The sequence below is a fragment of the Cebus imitator genome, unplaced genomic scaffold, assembly GCF_001604975.1.
Source record: "Cebus imitator isolate Cc_AM_T3 unplaced genomic scaffold, Cebus_imitator-1.0 Scaffold120, whole genome shotgun sequence".
In the NCBI taxonomy this organism is placed as follows: Eukaryota; Metazoa; Chordata; class Mammalia; order Primates; family Cebidae; genus Cebus; species Cebus imitator.
In genome coordinates this window covers 2,336,190-2,354,722 of record NW_016107435.1, presented here as the reverse complement: position 1 = coordinate 2,354,722, position 18,533 = coordinate 2,336,190, and the positions used below count along the sequence as shown (strand labels likewise).

Genomic DNA, 18,533 nt, shown 5'->3' with positions numbered 1-18,533 from the left:
ATTTTAATTCTATTAAGATACTAAATTGTAAACTGTTTTGCTATCTATTGCTTTTTGGTTAAGGATAATTTGTAAGAGTTTATATAAGTCAATAGAGAAAATATACTTTAGAAAAATATAAACAGAAGAAATATAAGGACTTCTGAAAGAATTAATTGACTTGGAGAATTGTATGATTGTGCTTAATGTCTGCCTTGCACTGCGCTAGGTTCTGCGAATTCTAAGGATGAAGGTTACCTCCTGTCAAGTCATTCATAGTCTAGTGAAAGAGACATTTGGACAAAAATCGTACATTACAGCAAGATCCTCAGTAAAGATATGCACAGGTTGCAGTAGGAACAATAACTAAACTTGCATCTGGTTGAGAGGGGTGTGGGAGAAATGCCAAAAGTGGTCCTTTCATATTCTGAGACTGTGATTTCTAGAATTTTTAAAGAAGCTATTAAGGATCTGGTACTTAAGCGTTTTCAGCTTTCTTTTGGATTGCTGTGCGTTTCCAATACGCCTCTTGTGCTTACCCAGTCTGTAGTCACCCATGCTACCTGGCTTTTCAGGCTTCTAGTCTTCCAAGTTGTCAGACCATTAGCAGGTTATTGCCCCATGTTTCAGTTTTGTAAGAAGAAGAGAGAAATAGTACCAACCTGGTAGGATTATTGTAAATATTAAATAAGATTGAATATGGCAAACATTTAGAATGCTGCTTGGCATACCATAAGGCTCAGAAAATTTTCGTTCTTATTGTTGTTAGTTTTGGTAGCAAGGCAGAATATTGAAACACTATCACCATGTTGATCATTTAGATTCTCTTTTCTAAAATGCTGATGTCAAATAAAATTTTACATTTTTTCCCCCTTTCTAGCTCCAAGAGGAAAACGAGGATGGAAAACCTTTTATGCTGTACTGAAGGGAACAGTTCTTTACTTGCAAAAGGTAAAAGTAAAGCAGATAAAAAATAAAACCCACAAAACTTGATGAAATAATTCAACAAGATACAGTAGTCCACTTATCTGTGGTTTCACTTTCTGTAGTTTGTTTCCTGATGTTAAAAACAATATTAAATGGAGAATTCCAGAAATAAATTTTAAGTTTTAAATTGCATGCTGTTCTCAGTAGCATAATGAAATCTTTCTCAACTCTGCTCCATCCTGAACAGATGTCAATCATCCCTTTGTCTGGCTTAGCCATCCTTTAGTCACTTAATAGACATCTCTGTTATGGTATCAGCTGTCCAACTGTCACAGTGTTTTTGTTCACGTAACCCTTATTTTACTTAATAATAGTCCCAAAGGACAGTGATGGTGACATATTTTTATTGTTGTTGTATTTTATTATTAGTTATTGTGGTTAATCTATTACTGTGAGTAACTTATAAATTAAATTTTATCTTAGGTACATATGTATAGATAAAGCATAGTATACAGTCATCCCTCCATGCATGCAGGGGATTGGCTCCAGGACCCTCCTTATATACCAAAGTCCCCACATACTCAAGTCCTGCAGTCAGCCCTGTAGAACCCACATATAAGAAAAGTTGGCCTCTGTATACTTGGGTTTCATGCCCCACAAACGCAGTATTTGTGGAAAACAGTCTGCATATTAGTGGACCTGTACAGTTCAAGCCTGTTTAGTTTGAGGGTCATCTATACATAGGGTTCGGTACTATTCAAAGTTTCAGGCATCCACCGGGGCTTTTAGAATGCATCCTACTGTACCACATATCCTTTATTCATCCTTCAGTGGACACATAGGTTCTTTCCACGTTTTGGCTATTGTGAATAATGCCTCAATAAGCATGGAGTGCAAATATTTCTTCAAGATCTTAATTTCATTTCTTGTGGATAAATACCCAGAAATGGGATAAATACCCAGAAATGGGTCGTATGGTTCTGTTTTCAGTTTTTTGAAGAAACTCCATACTGTCTTCCAAAGTGATGTACCATTTTATATCTGAACAACAGTTCAAAAGTGTTCCACTTCACCCCGTATGTGTGTTGAATTTATCTGAGCTCTGTGTTCCATTCTGTTGGTCTATGTATTTGTCCATCTTTGTGCCAGAACTGTATTGATTTGAGACTGTAGCTTGGTAATATGTTTTGAAATCAGGAATGTGAGGTCTACCACTTTCTTCTTCTTTTTCAATATTATCTATAACTTATTCAGGGTCTTTTGTGATTCCATATAAATTTTAGAATTTTTTTCTATTCCTGTAAAAAATTCCACTGGGAGTTTCTTAGGGATTTCATTGAATATGTATGTCTCTGTGGGCAGTATGGACATTTTAATAACGTCAGTTTGAATCCCCGAACATGGCATGTCTCTCATTTATTTGTGTCTTCTTTAATTTCTTTCAGCAGTGTTTTACAGTTTTCAGTGTATTTGTCTTTTGCCTTCTTGGTCAAATTTATTCTTAAGTATTTTTTAATACTTTTTGATGCTGTTGTAAATGGTATTACTAATTTCCTTTCAAATTGTTCATTGTTAGTGTACAGAAATGCAACTGATTGTTGATTCTGTGTTCTGCAACTTTGCTAAATTTGTTTATTCTAATAGTTTTAGTGGAATCTTTAGGTTTTATACATATAAGATCATTTGAAACTGTTTCTCATTTGAGGGTTTTTTATCATGAAAGGATATTGAGCTTCATCACTTCCCTGCATCTATTGAGATGTTCATGTAATTTTTATCCTTTGATCTGTTAATATGTTTTATCACTCTGACTGATTTTCATATGTTGAACCACCTTTACATCCCAAAGATAAATCTCACTTGATCATTGTATGTGATCCTTTTAAATGTACTGTTGAATTCAGTTTGTCAGCATTTTGTTTAGAGTTTTTGCACTTATGCTCATAATGGATATTGGCAAGTAGTTTTCTTGTAGTACTGTTTTCTGGTTTTTGGTGTCAGAGTCATGCTGGCCTCATGAAATGAGTTTGGAAGTGTTCCCTCCTCTTCAATTTTTTGGAAGAGTTTAAGAATGATTGGCATTAGTTCTTTAACCGTTAGGTGGAATTCACGAGTGAAGCTATCTGGTCCTAAACTTTCCTTTGTTGGGAGAGTTTTCATTACAGATTCAATCCCCTTATTATTATAGATCTGTTCAGATTTTCTACCTCTCCATGATTTAGTCTTGGCAGATTGTAGGTTTCTAATAATTTATCCATTTCTTCTAGGTTTCCCAATTTGTTGGTGTATAATTGTTCATAATAGTTTCATGTATTCCTTTTAGTTTACGTGGCATCAGTTGCAATGTCTCCTGTTTCATTTCTGATTTTATTTGAGTATTATCTATTTTTTTCTTAGTCTAGCTAAAGATTGTCAATTTTGTTGATCTTTTGAAAAACAAAGTTTTAGGGTTTTAAATTGATTTTCTTTTCTCTATTTCATTTACTTCTGCTCCAATCTTTCTTGATCCCTCACAAATTACATCCTTTTATATTGTCTTCCCAATAATGTATATTTATAGGCAAAGTTTTTTAATACTTTTTAAAAAATTTAATACTTTTTAAAAAATTTATAAATTTACATTTATAAATATAATGTATAAGTAAAATATTTTAATACTTTTTAGAAATATGTATTTTAATAATATAATTATTAAAAATTTATTTACCAGAGTTAAAAGTCATTTACATATTACTATTTTCCTACATATAGTCAGCACTCCATATCAGTGAACACTGCATTTGAATTCACCCAACCTGAGATTTAAAATATTCAGAAAAAAAGTTCCACAAAGTTTCAAAAAACAAAACTTGAATTTTCCACATACTGAGTACTATGTTGAATCCATGCCAATGAAGTGATATGTAGGCCTTTTATTAGGTATCATGAGTAATCTAGAGATGATTTAAAGTGTACAGAAGGATATACATAGGACATATGCAAATACTGTGTCATGTTATGCAAGAGACTTTAGCATCCATGGATTTTGGTATCCATCGGGGGTCCTATAACCAGTGTCTCACAGATACCAAGACCTGTCTCTGTTTACTTTTGCCAGTGAACTTTATACTTTCATGTTTCTGTTTAGCATCCTTCCGTTTCAACTTGAACTCCCTTTAGCATTTCTTGTAAAGCAAGTCTAGTGGTAATGAGCTCTCTTAACTTTTGTTTACCTGAGATAATATCATCTTTCATTTATAAAGGGTAGTTTTGCTGGAGGTAATAAGCTTGTGTCCCAAGTTATTTTTTTCTTTGAGCACCTTAAACATACAACAGTCAGTTCTGGCCCTGCATCATTTATGCTGAGAAATCCACAGACAAATCACTTTTCTTTTGCTACTTTCAAAGTCCTCTCTTTTTCTTTGACTTTTTATAATTTTGTCATTGGTCCCAGTGTAATTTACTTGCATTAATCCTGGTTGTCATTAGGCTTCTTGAATCTAGATGTCTGTTTCCTTCCTCAGATTTGAGAAGTGTTCTGTAAATGAGCTTTGTGCCCTTTCTTCTTTCTGCTCTTTGTTGGACTTCCATAATGTGTTGTTCTGCATAATGGTGTGTTCCATTAATGCCTAAGGCTCTCTTAACTCTTTTTCATTCTTATTCATCTTTGTTCTCTGAGTGGACAATTTCAAATGGCCTGTCTTCAGATTTGCTCATTCTTTCTTCTTCGTTTTCTGCTCTTGAGCCTCTCATCTGAATTATTCAGTTCAGTTATTATATTCTTCAGCTTGAAAATATCTATAGTTCTGTTAAATATTTTGTGTTTGTTGATATTCTCATTTTGTTTATTCATTACTTGAGCTTGTTGAGCATCTTTACAGTGGTTATACAGGTAATTCATATAACTGTGTTTCTTTAAAGTCGATTTCTGGAAATTCATTTTGTTCCATTGAACCATGTTTTCCTGTTTTTTCCTGTCTCTTGTATCTGTATTGGGATCTGCACATTTAAAGAATCAGCCAGCTCTTCCAGTACAGAAACTGGCTTGCTACAGCAGAGGCCCCTCACCAGTAATCTTTGATAGAGATTTTAGGGACCTCTGAATCCTTTTTCAGGAGCCCATTATCCTTACACCCTCTGGTTTCTGTCTGCAACACTGCAAGTTACCTGATTTTAGAGCAGGAAGCTACCCAGCTATCCCCTGTTCTAAGCAGCCACCAGGCCCTCTGTGTTTGCCAGCTCCCCATCAGTGCCTTGAATCAGGAGAGTCAGATACCACTCCCTCAGACAGCCCTCCAAAAAGCCAGAATGATGGATGCATACTCTATTCCTCTCTCTCCCCTCCAAGGGAGAAATCTTAAGTTGCATGCACCTCCCAATTATGCTAAGCTGTGCCAGTCACAGCAAGGCACCTGTGTCTCTACTCTGTTCTAAGTGTCCTTCAGGCATCCAAACTGTGCTGGTTCTGTTAGTGCTCTGAGTGAGGTGAGACAAAAATTAGTCCCTTTGGACTAAGAAGAGCTGGAATGAGGGCCACACATCCTACCCTTTTTTCAGCCCTCCCAAGGCAGAAGCTTTGGATTGACCATCTTTTCTCCCAGTTGCACCAAGCTGTGCTGACTGCAGCGAGCCGCCTACCACTTTCCTTTGTTCTCAGCAGTGCCCAGGCATCCAAACTATCTCAGTTCCATCGGTGTTCCAAGTGAATCAAGATAAAGCCATTATCCAGGCAGCCCTCTGAAAAGCCAGAATATCCAAGACCTCTTTCCTTTCCCCTGTCAGAGATGTCAGGGGCGTTCTCTTCTGGTGCTGAAGTATACCAGCTTCAAGGAATGGCTGATGTGGATAGCATGAAATTGCTTTTCTTACCTGTTTCAGTGTATATTTCTTGGCTTTCTACTCTTCTAGGGTACTACAACCTCTTAACTGGATTTGTCTTTCTCGTGGGTATTTTGCTCCATATATCATTGATTACTCAATATTTCTATGAGGAAACGAGAGCTGAGAATTCCTATTCTGCTGTCTTGCTAGTGTCGCTCCCAGGAAAAGATTGTTTAAATCTATGTGGAATCATAGTATAATATAGTTTAGGCATTTTATTCTTTTCACTCTCTATATTATCATGAGCAATTTCTCATTAAAAGTTTTTTAGACACATTTTTGATTTTCATCAGTCTGGTAATTGGTGACCGAAATGATATGTTATTATGGTTTTGTTTGTTTCTTCTGTCCCTGGCATTTATAAACATACTCATTTTTGAATGCTAGCAGTTTTTTTTGTTAAATGGATTTATCATGATTTAACCTCTCCCCCACTTTCAGACATACTCTTTTTTTTTTTTAGAAGGAATCTTGCTCTGTCACCCAAACTGGGGTACAGTGGTGTAATTTCGGCTCACTGCAACCTCCACTTCCCAGATTCAAGCGATTCTCCTGCCTCAGCCTCCTGAGTAGCTGGGATTACACATGCACGCCACCACACCCGGCTAATTTTTGTATTTTTAGTAGATACAGAGTTTCACCATGTTGGTCAAGCTGGTCTTGAACTCCTGGCCTCATGATTTGTCCACCTCGGCCTCCCAACAGGCTGGGATTACAGGCGTGAGCCACCGTGCCTGGCTTCTTTTTTAGCTTTTCATTTATAAATAACACTACACACTACACACACGTGCGCGCGTGCGCGCGCGCGCACACACACACACACTTGTGCACATATCTCTTTATTTTCTTAAGATTCCTAGGTGTGTCATGGGCCACATGGTAGGAACTGTTTACAGTTCTGAAAACCTGTTTCTAAATTACCTCTGGAAGGATTGTACCTAACTTCATTCCTTACAGAAGTTTGTGGCAACATGTCTCTTTTTAACATATTATCGACATACAGATATTCAGAGGAAAGAATCTTGTTCATTTTGAACTTTTTGATTTTGGTGTTTGTGCACAAACACATATCCTCACACTCTTTACACACTGTTGTGGTTGCCTTTCCACACCTGTGTTTCTCTGGAAAAGAGGCTTTCCCTTTGATTTACCATTTACAGTACTGAATCAGATGCAGCCCCTCATAGTCTCCACACTTGCACCACTGAGATGATCAACTGCTTTGGAATGGAGATTGGAAACACAGACATTTGACTTATTGTTATTTTAAATCTTTTAAAATATTATAGTGCCATAGATAAGATTGAAAGAATCATTCATTTTTAAAACTAGGCTTCCTTAGTCCACCCAGATCTATATTTAAAAGGACTTCAACTCTACTATTTATTCTTTGCTTTTGTTGTTGTTGGTTTTTTGCTTTTGTTGTTGCTTTGTTTGTTTTTTATTTTAAAAGTGTTTATTCTTAAATGTACAACAGGTTCCAAGGCAGCTTTTCATTTTAGCTATAGATGGCAAGAGATATTGTGGCAGGAAATACAGATGTTTAAATAGGAATGGAAGGCAAGGGTTACTATCACCTCAGACACAAATAACAACTTACTTTGGCCAGATTTCTTTCTTTCTTTCTTTCTTTTTTTTTTTTTGAGACAAAGTTTTACTCTTGTTGCCCAGGCTGGAGTGCAGTGGCGGGATGTGGCTCTCTGCAACCTGCACCTCCCAGGTTCAAGTGATTCTCCTGCCTCAACCTCTTCGGTAGCTGGGATTATAGGCTTGCACCACCATGCCTAAATTACCTCTAGAAGGATTGTACTTAATTTCATTCCTTATTCCTGGCTTATTTTGTATTTTTAATAGAGATGGGGTTTATCCATGTTGGTCAGGCTGGTCTCAAACTCCCAATCTCAGGTGATCGACCTGCCTCAGCCTCACAAACTGCTGGGATTATAAAGCATGAGCCACAGCACACAGCCCAGATTTCTTAATTCAACCTTTTGAGCAGGGGACCTTCCCCAGAGCCTTCGCTTTTAGCTCCTCAACTTTCTTTTGCTTTTTTCTTTGTTTCTGCTTGGAAGCCCTGTCTTCCTCGCCCGTCTCCTTGGCTCGTTTCAGTGCTGCTTCTTGCCACTTCTTGCCACTTTCATGGCTGGATCTAGTGCCTGCCACACCTTCCCCTGACCCTGATACCAGAAATCTGTATCTTTCATTAACATTTTGTGTATTACCAGAGCAGCTTTGTAAACAACACTTTAATAATTATTTTTTATTGGAACTATTGTCAAGTGATTAGAAAGGACTTTAACACAAACCCTTTTGTCATCTCCCTTTTGGAATATATCAGGTAAGGAATATTGGAGGATGGAATGCTTCACCTTGGACCATGCCCTCTTTGTGGGAAAACAGCCTTTGTAGAAAGAGGTGTGGAGCTAGCTGAAACCCAACAATCACAAAGAAAAGTATTGGTAGCATCCTTCTGAAATGCTCACATTACTCTAAGGGTCATGACAAGGGAGAAATGGAGGCAGTTGTTGATACTTGGAGATTATCTATGCTCTTAGGCGGCTGGATATCTTGTATTACCATTATTTTCCTATGGAGTCAGCACAGCTTCTAGTTTATAAGTCACCTACTCTGGCCTCTGCCAGATCAGCATGTGCATGCTGGGCCCACACTAGTCCTATTAGCTACCTTTATCTCTGCAAGGAAGAACCCTTGAAATTAAATTTCACATAGCACAGGTGTTTCCCCAGCATAAATCCCATTCTCTTGGCTCACTTCTTTATTTTCACTAAAATCTCTGTAAGGAGCATAGCTGCCTTTGACAAAACCATTTCGTTGAATACATAGCCACCAGATTTCCACCCACTCCATCTCAGGGTGGGCCTGAGAAGAGAAAAGTATTTGAAATGAGAAAAGTATTCTCACGTTCAACATTTGAGAGAAGGGATGCAAAGAAAGATGCTGTTCAAAGTTACCAGCTTTTCCTACATCAATTGTCCTCTCCTTCAGATAAGTGTATTGGGAGTTTGAGTCACTGAGATAGAGAATGGGCTAGTATTGACAAGGGAACAACTTTGTAAACATTGAAGCTTCAGCATCAGTTTGGATTAGAGCTCCAAGAAGATTGCTTCTCCAGATTTATGATACCTGTGGAGTGTGGCAAATGTGTGTCTGGGGAAAGTTGGGTGAAATTGCCTTTATAAAGAGAAAAGCCTGGCACTAAGTAAATTATACATTTGTGAAGAGTGAAAAGTAGAATCGTGGGCTATTGATCAGATTGCTATTTTATTTAAATCAGTAAGAATGCTAGCATAGCTGTAAACTGTCTACTTAGGATGAGAATAAGCCTGCAAAAGGGCGGCTGTGTTTAATAACCAGCCTCCACTCTCTCCTTATTGTTGTTAATGCTCTTTTTTAAAAAATTGGAATTAATATCTTTTCCTAGAAACCTTGCACACATCCTAAAGACGAATTCATCAATCAGTGGAAGCTTAAACTTCACAGTTCTGGGTCTTGTATAGCTATATCTACCTGATTCTGTAGTTTCTTCCTGAATTGTAAAAATAAAAAAAGTAGGTAGACTATACAAGAAGGAAGACATTATGGGCATCTACATCTGGAAATGCCACTCCCTGTTAGGTTAATAGGATACTGTCTGCTGCAGAGCAGACCTTTGCATCAGAGTTTCCTTTGGGGTATTGAGCCACCCACCAGAAACAAGACTAGCAGGCAGTTAAACTTCTTGCCCCTGCCCAGGTTGTAGCATGTGTTAAGGGCTAATCCTGGTGAAGTGTACATCCTACAGAGGTTGCTAATGTCCCACTGCTGGTTAATCCTTCCCCCTGCTGGAAGCCTCTACAGCACGTGATAGCAGAGTAGCAGATGCTGCACAAAAAGTGAATTGTATGATTGCAAGGTGGTTTGGGGTTTATACAGTTTGGGTTTTATATCCTTCCAAAGCTATTTATCACATCAGGTGCTGTGCAAAATTCTAGGCTTCTGAAGATGACTAAGATACAGTCCCTGCCTACATAGAGCTCATAAAACAGGAGGAAAACAGATAAATTGAGCATTCACTAAGCAATGAGATGAATTAATAGAGGTGTGTAAAGATCTTACTGAAGAAGGACACCTAAGCATACTTAGAAAGGTCAGAGGATGTGTCCCTGAGGAATTACCACAAGTTGAACTGATGCCTGAAGGATGAGCAGGAGTTTGCCAGGCAGGCAAATGAGAAAAAGCATTTTAGCCAGAGAAGAGTGAAAATAGCAGGTTTGAGAGAATGTGGCATATTCAAAGAATGACAAACTGCTTTTTACATTGGATTATAGGCTGGAGGGGGAGTAGCAAGCAGTAGAAAGATGATGAAACATTGTGTTTCAAATGATTAAGATATAATGAAAATTAAAGAGATGATATCACAATGTCATCAGCTGTCCCATTTACAAAAGAAGCTGTTTCTTTCCCTCAAAGAATTTCAGGCTCTTTGAGTCAGAGGGCACTGCTGTTCCCACCTACACTCAGGTACTCAAAGGACTTACATGGCATAGTGTCCCCCATGCTAAGCAGCTCTCCTCACAGGACGTGTGTGAGGCATGTGCCCTAGGAGTGCCATATTGTTCTTTCCTCTATGCTCTTAGGATGCCAATATTGACACTCCTAGGATTCTAGTATAGCAGAAAATTCCCACTATTTGGGTGAGGAGTGATGAGAAAAAGCCCTGGCCCAAAGATAATGTAATTCAGTTTGACAAAGACTCACTTATTTAGCCTCCTGTGTAGTAGGGGCTTTGCCGGAGATGGGGATGCAAAGATCCCAGGATCCAGCATCTGTCCTTAAGGACCTCACTGGCACACTCAAGTTCTGCATTCATGCTCTCTTTTTTCACACCTTTCTTCCCCATAAAAAAATTTTTAGCATCAGAGATTCCTATCCAAGGGCTTTCAGTTAACTTCCCTCCATTTTCAGCCTGTGGCTGCCAGTGCACTGTCATTGGGGATAAATGAGGGATATAGTATTGCCTGAGACAGAAGGAAACAGGGTCTCTCCTTCCCTGATTAAATCAAGTAGGTCTTCAAAAGAAGTCATAATGGCTGGCAGTTCCAGCCATTTCTTAAGTCCGTAATAGCTGGCTTTAAAGACCACCTTCCCTTGACTGTGAACACATATATACCACACATATACACAAACCCCCTTCCCCATTGGAATAACAATCTATTTAGGGTCTCATTTCATTATCAATTGTTCATCAGTTACTTTAAGCCTTTCATCAAGACTTCTCAACTGTGTAATAGCGTATAATGCTTTTTACCCATATAGAACAATTCAAGAATAATTCAATTCATATTTCCTCATTACAAGTTGAGAGTCATCGTAAAGGGTTTTCCCCTCTGAAAAACAAATTTTAAAAAAGTCACAATAGTCGTCAGAAGGAAAACCAGGCACAGCTCAAATTACACAGGAGAGAGTGCCAAGTCCTCAGTCTTCATTCACTCAACCTCTTTCACTACTCCCATTCGAACCAGAGTGGCTTGTCACAAAGGATTCTGACCACTCCTATGGGAAGTTGAAGCACTCATAAATAGTATCTCATGCCTCTCAAGGTTATGACCACCCTGTGTTTATACCCCTGTATGTTGTATGCCTCCTGAACACATACGCACAGTGTCAGCAGCCTCTTAGGTATTAAAGAGTTGAGACTTTGGCCGGGCACAGTGGCTCATGCCTGTAATACCAACACTTTTGGGAGGCCAAGGCAAGCAGATCAAAAGATCAAGAAATGGAGACCGTCCTGGCCAACATAGTGAAACCCCATCTCTACTAAAAAATAAAAAAATTATCTGGGCGTGGTGGCGAGTGCCTGTAGTTCCAGCTACTCAGAAGGCTGAGGCAAGAGAATCACTTGAACCCAGAAGGCTAAGGTTGCAGTGAGCCGAGGTCGCGCCACTGCACTTTAGCCTGGGCGACAGAGTGAGACTCTGTGCTCTGTGTCCAAAAAAAAAAAAAAAAAAGAGTTGAGATTTTATCTTAGAGCAGTTGGAGCTATCACATGTTTTAAATGGGGAGTGACATGATTATTTTTTTTATTTATTTAAAACTAGGTCTCACTCTGTTACCCAAGCTTGAGTGCAGTGGTGGGGTCTCAGCTCACTGCAGCCTTGACCCCACCCAGGATCAAGCAGTCCTCCAACTTCAGCCTCCTGAGTAGCTGGAACCACAGGTGCACACCACCACACCTGGCTAATTTTTCTATTATTCGTAGAAACAGGGCTCACTTTGTTACCCAGGCTGGTCTTGAACTCCTGAGCTTAAGCGATCCCCCTGCCTTGGCCTCCCAAAGTGTGGGGATTATAGGCATAAGCCACCACGCATGGCATTCATATTTATGTTTTAAAAAGATCAGTTTGGCTACAGTATGGAGAATGACTTAGAAACAGGCTCTATCAAAGACATAGAGACCAGATTAGCTTAAATGAGGGCAGGGGTAACAAGGGGGTAACATAGCTCCACTTGTAGAGTTCAGTTTGAGGTATTGAATTCAGAGTGTCTGGAATAATAAATGGATGTGTTCACTAAGCAATTATGCATACTCAGATCTGGAGCCAATGAAAGGGCCAGAAATGCAGATCTGAACAGTCATTAAGAAAGAATTGATAATTTAAGCCATGCAAGTAGATGATGTCACTCAGAGACTGAGTAGAAAATGGAGGACAGAACCAGGGGAGCACAGATACTCACATGCGCCTTGGGAAGAAGAGACAGGGGAGGAGCCTATGCGATGTAGCCAGACAGCTAAGAAGAAAACTAAGCCAGAGAGAAAACTGGTGCCACAAACTTTAAGAGACGTTGAAATGTGCCATGTTATGAAAAAGTAAAATAAGAATTGGAGAGTGCCACATGAATTCAGCAAGAAGGAAATTATCGATAAAGTGGTTTCAGTGAGGTGGTGGGCGTGGAGGGCAGCTTAGAGAGTTGAGGATGCAGAGGCAGGAAGGACATAGACAACTACTCTCAAGAAGCTCGCCCAGAAGTTTCCGCTTTGATCCACTCCACTCCCCTTTTTCTCATATTCTCTTCCTGTGACTTTTGAAAATAACAGGTCCTCAATGTCTGACTCATTTCCATTGACTCTTTTCTCTTTCCTGTTATTGATTTATCTCTAAAGTAAAATAAGCCTTTGTCTTTCTTCCTTTTCCCCAGACAGTTTCTTACATTATCCAGAGCTCTTGTTTTGCTTCTCCAGGTTACACACAATCTGCCTCATCACTATTTGCCTCATTTTCTTTTCTGGCCTCTTCCTTAATGTTACTTAGTCACATTTGCTTTTCACTTTCAAGCAAAGAGTAAATCCACAGAGTATCACGATAGTAATGTCAGATCCCTTTACAAAATGTCATGTTGGGAGCTATGTGAGAAATAAATATAGTGTCTAGTCCCTGTAAACACTTGGCCTGACAGTGTAGATAAGAAGACCAGTATTATGCAGTGAATGGTTAGTGGACTCTTAAAATAATCTCCTGAAAAAGCACCAGTTAACATGATAGAAACCAAGTGTATAGGTGAGGGTTGGAGAAAACATAGGGTAAATGGTATAAATTTGAGTGAATAACTCATTCTAGCTTCTATAACTCTCTGAGATAAAGCATTTGATCTACAACATCAGCATAGGGGCTTGATTTAAATATTGGCACATTTCAAAACTATTTCAGAGTCCAGGTATCAGTCATGATCTGGCATAATAGGGCATTTATGGTACAGTGTTTTTGTCTGTTTTATACCTAAGTAAGAACACTCCTATCCATGTTTTTCTAGTACTTGCAGTGCCCCTGAGCCCAAGGGTATCTAAAAAATGTATGCCTTGGTAGTTAATTATTACTATGGGAACATAGAGTGTTCATGGAAGAATAGTCAAATATTATTTCAATGTAATACAGTTCCTATGTGCTTTGAAAATTAGAAATTTCTATGAGTTGAATATGCATTTTAGTTGACATTAAAATGATTGAATTCTTGCTGGTTCTGATGATCCATCATTGTTGACATTTGGATAGTAGCATCATAACCACTTTGTTATAGAGTGAGTCATCTGCTAGCCAAGTGCTTTGACAAGCCTTTGCTAACACATAGCTTCAGAAGTTCTATCTCAGTTTCTGCCATGGGCTTTGTGTCTGTCCCTGCCAGTCTCTACTTCTCTCTTGAAAGTATTTTAGTAAGGCTTGTGATGTTATTCTTGCTCTAGTTCTGGTTGTTACAAAACTGAACTGCCCTAAAGATGATTGATGGAATGGTTAAGAGCGATGGGTGTAGGTGGCTGGTTAGTGCATGGTAGTGAATACTTAGAGTTTGCCTCTTGATTACTATAGTCTGCAGACCAGGCTCTTGAGAATCTCTAATGTTTTTTATCTTTAGGATCTAGAAAACAGCTGTTCAAAACTGAATTTATTTGCCTTTACCATGTCTTTAGAAGTGAACAATCAGTTCATTATCTAAAACGTACATTGGCTGTCACAGATTAGGAGCTGTGTCCTAAACGCAGAATCGTCTTTATTCTTTGGCTTACTTGGAAGAGAAATTTTGTTCCAGCTGCCTATAAAGCGTTTTTGTTTGTTTGTGTTTTGTTTTGGTAGGGTGGTTTGTTTTTTAACACAAGATCTCACTTTTTCACCCAGGCTGGAATGCATTGGTGTGATCACAGCTCACGGCACCTTTGACCTCCCAGGCTCAACTCATAGGTTTTTTAAAAGTTTAATTGGAAAAGCAGTTTTTGCAGTGTTGAAAGTATGGGTCCAGGGAAGGGCCTGATTCAAGCACAGGAGGAAGCTGCTGAAGATTCAAGGCCTCCCACACTGTGATGATAGCAACCACTCTGGGGCTGATGTGCCCAAGACTTGTGGCACCTGGAACAGACCAGTCTCTTGCCTGGTCTCCTGTTGCCCTTTCTGCTTTCCTGTGAGCTCATGGAATTTTTATTTCCTTTTGTAGCTGCTGGTTCTGTGCTCTTTTACATGTTGAAAGAGCTATTGAGATGAAGCTGAATGATTTTTAGAAAGACAGACACCTAATAAGACATACTTAGCATTTTTTTTAGAAACATAGTCATCAAATTATGAAAAACGTTTTTAATGCCATTTTCAAAACCATGAATTAATCGACAATTTAGGACACAGCTTACTTTAGTTACTAACATTTTTATTAATTTACGCTTAGCTCCAAGTAAGAATGGGGTCTCAGTTCCCCTTTCTATGTTCTCTCAGTGGAAATCAAGACCATTTCAACTTTGTTTTAAATTGTTTTAATTACATGTAGCTATTTTACCTATTTAATGAGGCATGAAGTAAATTAATACATTGAAAACTGGAATCTTGACTATGCTTTTTAAATTGATATGAATTTTAATTACAATTTGGTCATTTTCCAAATTGTCCTTTTTATTACCTAAAAGTATAATTTTTCAGGCTTGATGTCAGTTATTTGTACCATTTCAGATGATTTTTATGTTAGTGTGTTAAGATTCATCTTCACAAGAGGTAATTAACAAGCTTCTTAGAAAAAAAAGCTTTTTATTTCATGCTTTAAATAAATTTAAAATAAATAGCATTGTGAAATCACATTCTTGGTGCTTATTGGGATGGTGGAGTGCTCTAATGAATCCTATTACATAAAATGATGTAGATTGCAGGGAACACGGGAGAATAACATGTTTTTAGTCATCATTTTCACCCCTCATTTATTTGAGAAAATGGATAGTAATTAGATGTCGTGGAACATTTTCTTTTCTTACAGAAAATTTGATTGGATTTATCTTGCTCATTGTTTCACATTTAGTTTGCACAGCAAATAGTCTTTGGTTTGAAATGGTTTGATTATGATAATTTATCTCTTATTTCTTCCTTCTCAATTCTATCATAAACACCGTCTTCTCCTTTAGTGAAAAATAAAGATATCAGAATGAACTTTGTAGGATAAAGTCATTTTTTAATCCAATTGTCAACCCTAATGTTTCCACTGTACTTTCGGTTTTGCCCTTTGTGTGTGTGTGGAATGGGAGCTTTATTTTCTAGTATGAATTCAGGATGCTGAAAATATTTTAAGGTTTGTATTTTGCCTTTTTAAGAAAAAATGGTAAAACTGTATTATCACCTAGAAAAGTGGAAGCTTCTTACACCTAAAATTTTTCAACTTCAGTTTAGCCCTAATTAAATAGCTCCTGCCTTCTACTGATATCCTAGATAGTGTTTTCCTTCCAATGCAAGATAATCTGGCAGTGTGTCTTAGAGTTTAGGAAACTACTTTGCAATAGAGTCCTCTTTTTAAATAATGATACAATTCTTCCAAAGCGACAGTTATTGTTAGCTTTTTCTTATGTCTGTAATAAATGTTGCATTAAAAAAAATTTTTTTTTGCGTTTTTAAGAGTAGTCTAAGAATATCATCCTTTGAGCTTGGTTTTAAATGAAGATATCAGAAGAGATAATACACTCTAAGAATGTTTATAGTGGCTCCAAATGAGACAGTCTAAGTCATTCAGTATTAATAGCTACAATTGGTTTTGTGTTTCCTATTCACCTGTAGTAGTTTGTTAGACATTGTGATATATATGTAGAGTTGACACCATCCCAAGGGTTACATAGAAGGGTGTGCTGAAGAGGAGATAGCAAAGTAATGATCAGAGAGGTAGGAGAGAAACCACGAGAATATTGTAACAAAAAGCCGAGGAAGAACTTCAAAAGTCGTGGAGATGTTAAAGAAATGAAGGTTGGCACTGGATGCAACCATAGCTGAAGACGTTAAATCTGTCTTAGCTCCAGTCTGCACGACTGTGTTTATTACCTCTGTCAGCAGTTATCAACCCAAGTGAATGATCACATAAGGGAGAATCAGGGTGGGACTTTTTAGTTTCAGACTGGATAGATAAGAAAAGTAAGGCATAGCCTAGCAAAAAGTCCTGAATTTTAAGATTAAAGGGAAACCCATATGTGATTCCTAAGAAAAAAAGAGAAAATAATTAGATTGGCATTGTACTTATATTAAACTGGAAGCTAGAAGACAGAATCGTCTCCAGACAATAAGTAAAACAAGTGAAGACGACTGCAGCCATATGTTCTATATCCAGTTCTATACCTGTCAAAGAAATGAAAGGTACTTGAGCATAAGAATAAAACAACCTACCACCTACCTAAAGAAAATACTTGAGAGAAGAGAAAATAGCAAAGATATGAGAAGAGAGAGGTCAAGTTGGAAAAAAGAAACAGGTGAGCAAGGAGGCATAGATGCAATTAAATCTATGAGGGGAGACTTAGAATGTATAATCTAAGTTCAAAATAAGATTTCTTGAAACAGAAAATACATAATACAAGATAATTTTAGTAAAGTTACAGAACAAAACATTTTTCATAGTCTTACCTTGTTGATGTAGGTGAGGAATAGACAGGGCATTTTCATAAAAGAAAGACTTAAATTTCCATCTTATATGACTAAACATTAAAGACGATAAAGAAGAACATTTTAAGTAATAAATAGCACATAGTTATAACCAAGATAATAGTTATAAACCTAAATGCACCAGACAACATAGCAACTAAAATATATATAAAAAACTATCGGAAATGCAACAAGAACTTGAAGTGGAAAAGGTTAATATACTGGTTTGAAGGGGATAAACTAGTAGAAAAAAATGATATAAGGGCAGAGGAACTGAGTCAACTTGAATATAAAAACACATTCATCCCCCAAAGAATCAATTTTTTTGTATTTTTGTGGAACATTAACAAAAATCAAACATGCCATAGGCCACAAGAAAAACCTTACCAAATTTGGAGAAAATAGATTTTCTAGACCATATTATCGGGTCATAAGCCTATAAAATTATGGATGTATAATAATATATAACTAAAACTTTACCTTAAATCTGAGAAAAACACTCTTTGATATTACTAAGATTAAAGAAGAGATAAAAATAATTAAAACTACAAACTATCTAGCAAGCAATGAAAAAATACTCTTCATTCCAAAACTCTGCTATGCAGTGTAACCCATACTCAGAGGAAAAATTGTAACCTTAAATTATTTCTTAACCCAAGAAGAAATGTGAAAAACAAAAGAACTAGGTAATCATCTTACAAAATCCAAACAACCACCAAAAATTAATTCAAAGAAAGTAGGGCAGAGGAATTAAGATAAAAGCTTAAATCATGGACCTAGAATATTTTTTTAAAATACATACAAATTTCTAGGCTAACCTTTGTGCAAACTCAACAATTAGGTGTGTTAAGGGATCAGTATATATGGAAGTGGAGGTGGCATATAAGTTCCCTAAAGGCGATTTTGGCCCTCATCATTTCTCCTCATTCCAATTATTTACCTACCTCATGTTTTTATCTGGAATCTAAGCTATAGCATGGTGAGATATGCAGCGTTCTGTTAAATATACAAGGTTCCAATATAGCATAATTATAAGGCTGGAGGGGTTTTGTAGCCATGTACCTCTAGTTAAAATTCCTACTCTGATGAAAATTTCCCTGGAAGGAGATCTGTGAATATTTGGAATGCTAAATTACTGAGAAAATTTTCATTTAAAAAATGACAAGACAGACCTCAAAACATAACTAAATTATAGTATTGTGGATTAATGGGAATTATGTAACAGTGACATGTAAATATATTGTATTTAATTTTTTAAATTATCCTTTATTCATCATACCACTCTAGAAGACTGTCATTGTCAATAGCAGTTCTTAACCTCTGAGACTTAAAGTAAGACTTGTTGCAATC

At 37.4% G+C, this 18,533-nt stretch overlaps 1 protein-coding gene across 3 annotated transcripts in view; it reads left to right on the top strand.

Moving 5' to 3' along the window:
- PSD3 (pleckstrin and Sec7 domain containing 3) overlaps positions 1–18,533 on the top strand; it is a 453,958-nt gene that overhangs the window by 391,530 nt on the left and 43,895 nt on the right. For all 3 annotated transcript variants that reach the window (XM_017539685.2, XM_017539686.2, XM_017539687.2), the window contains one exon: positions 860–930. In XM_017539685.2, coding sequence (XP_017395174.1) covers positions 860–930 — 71 coding nt within the window. The remainder of the gene's footprint in view (positions 1–859; positions 931–18,533) is intronic.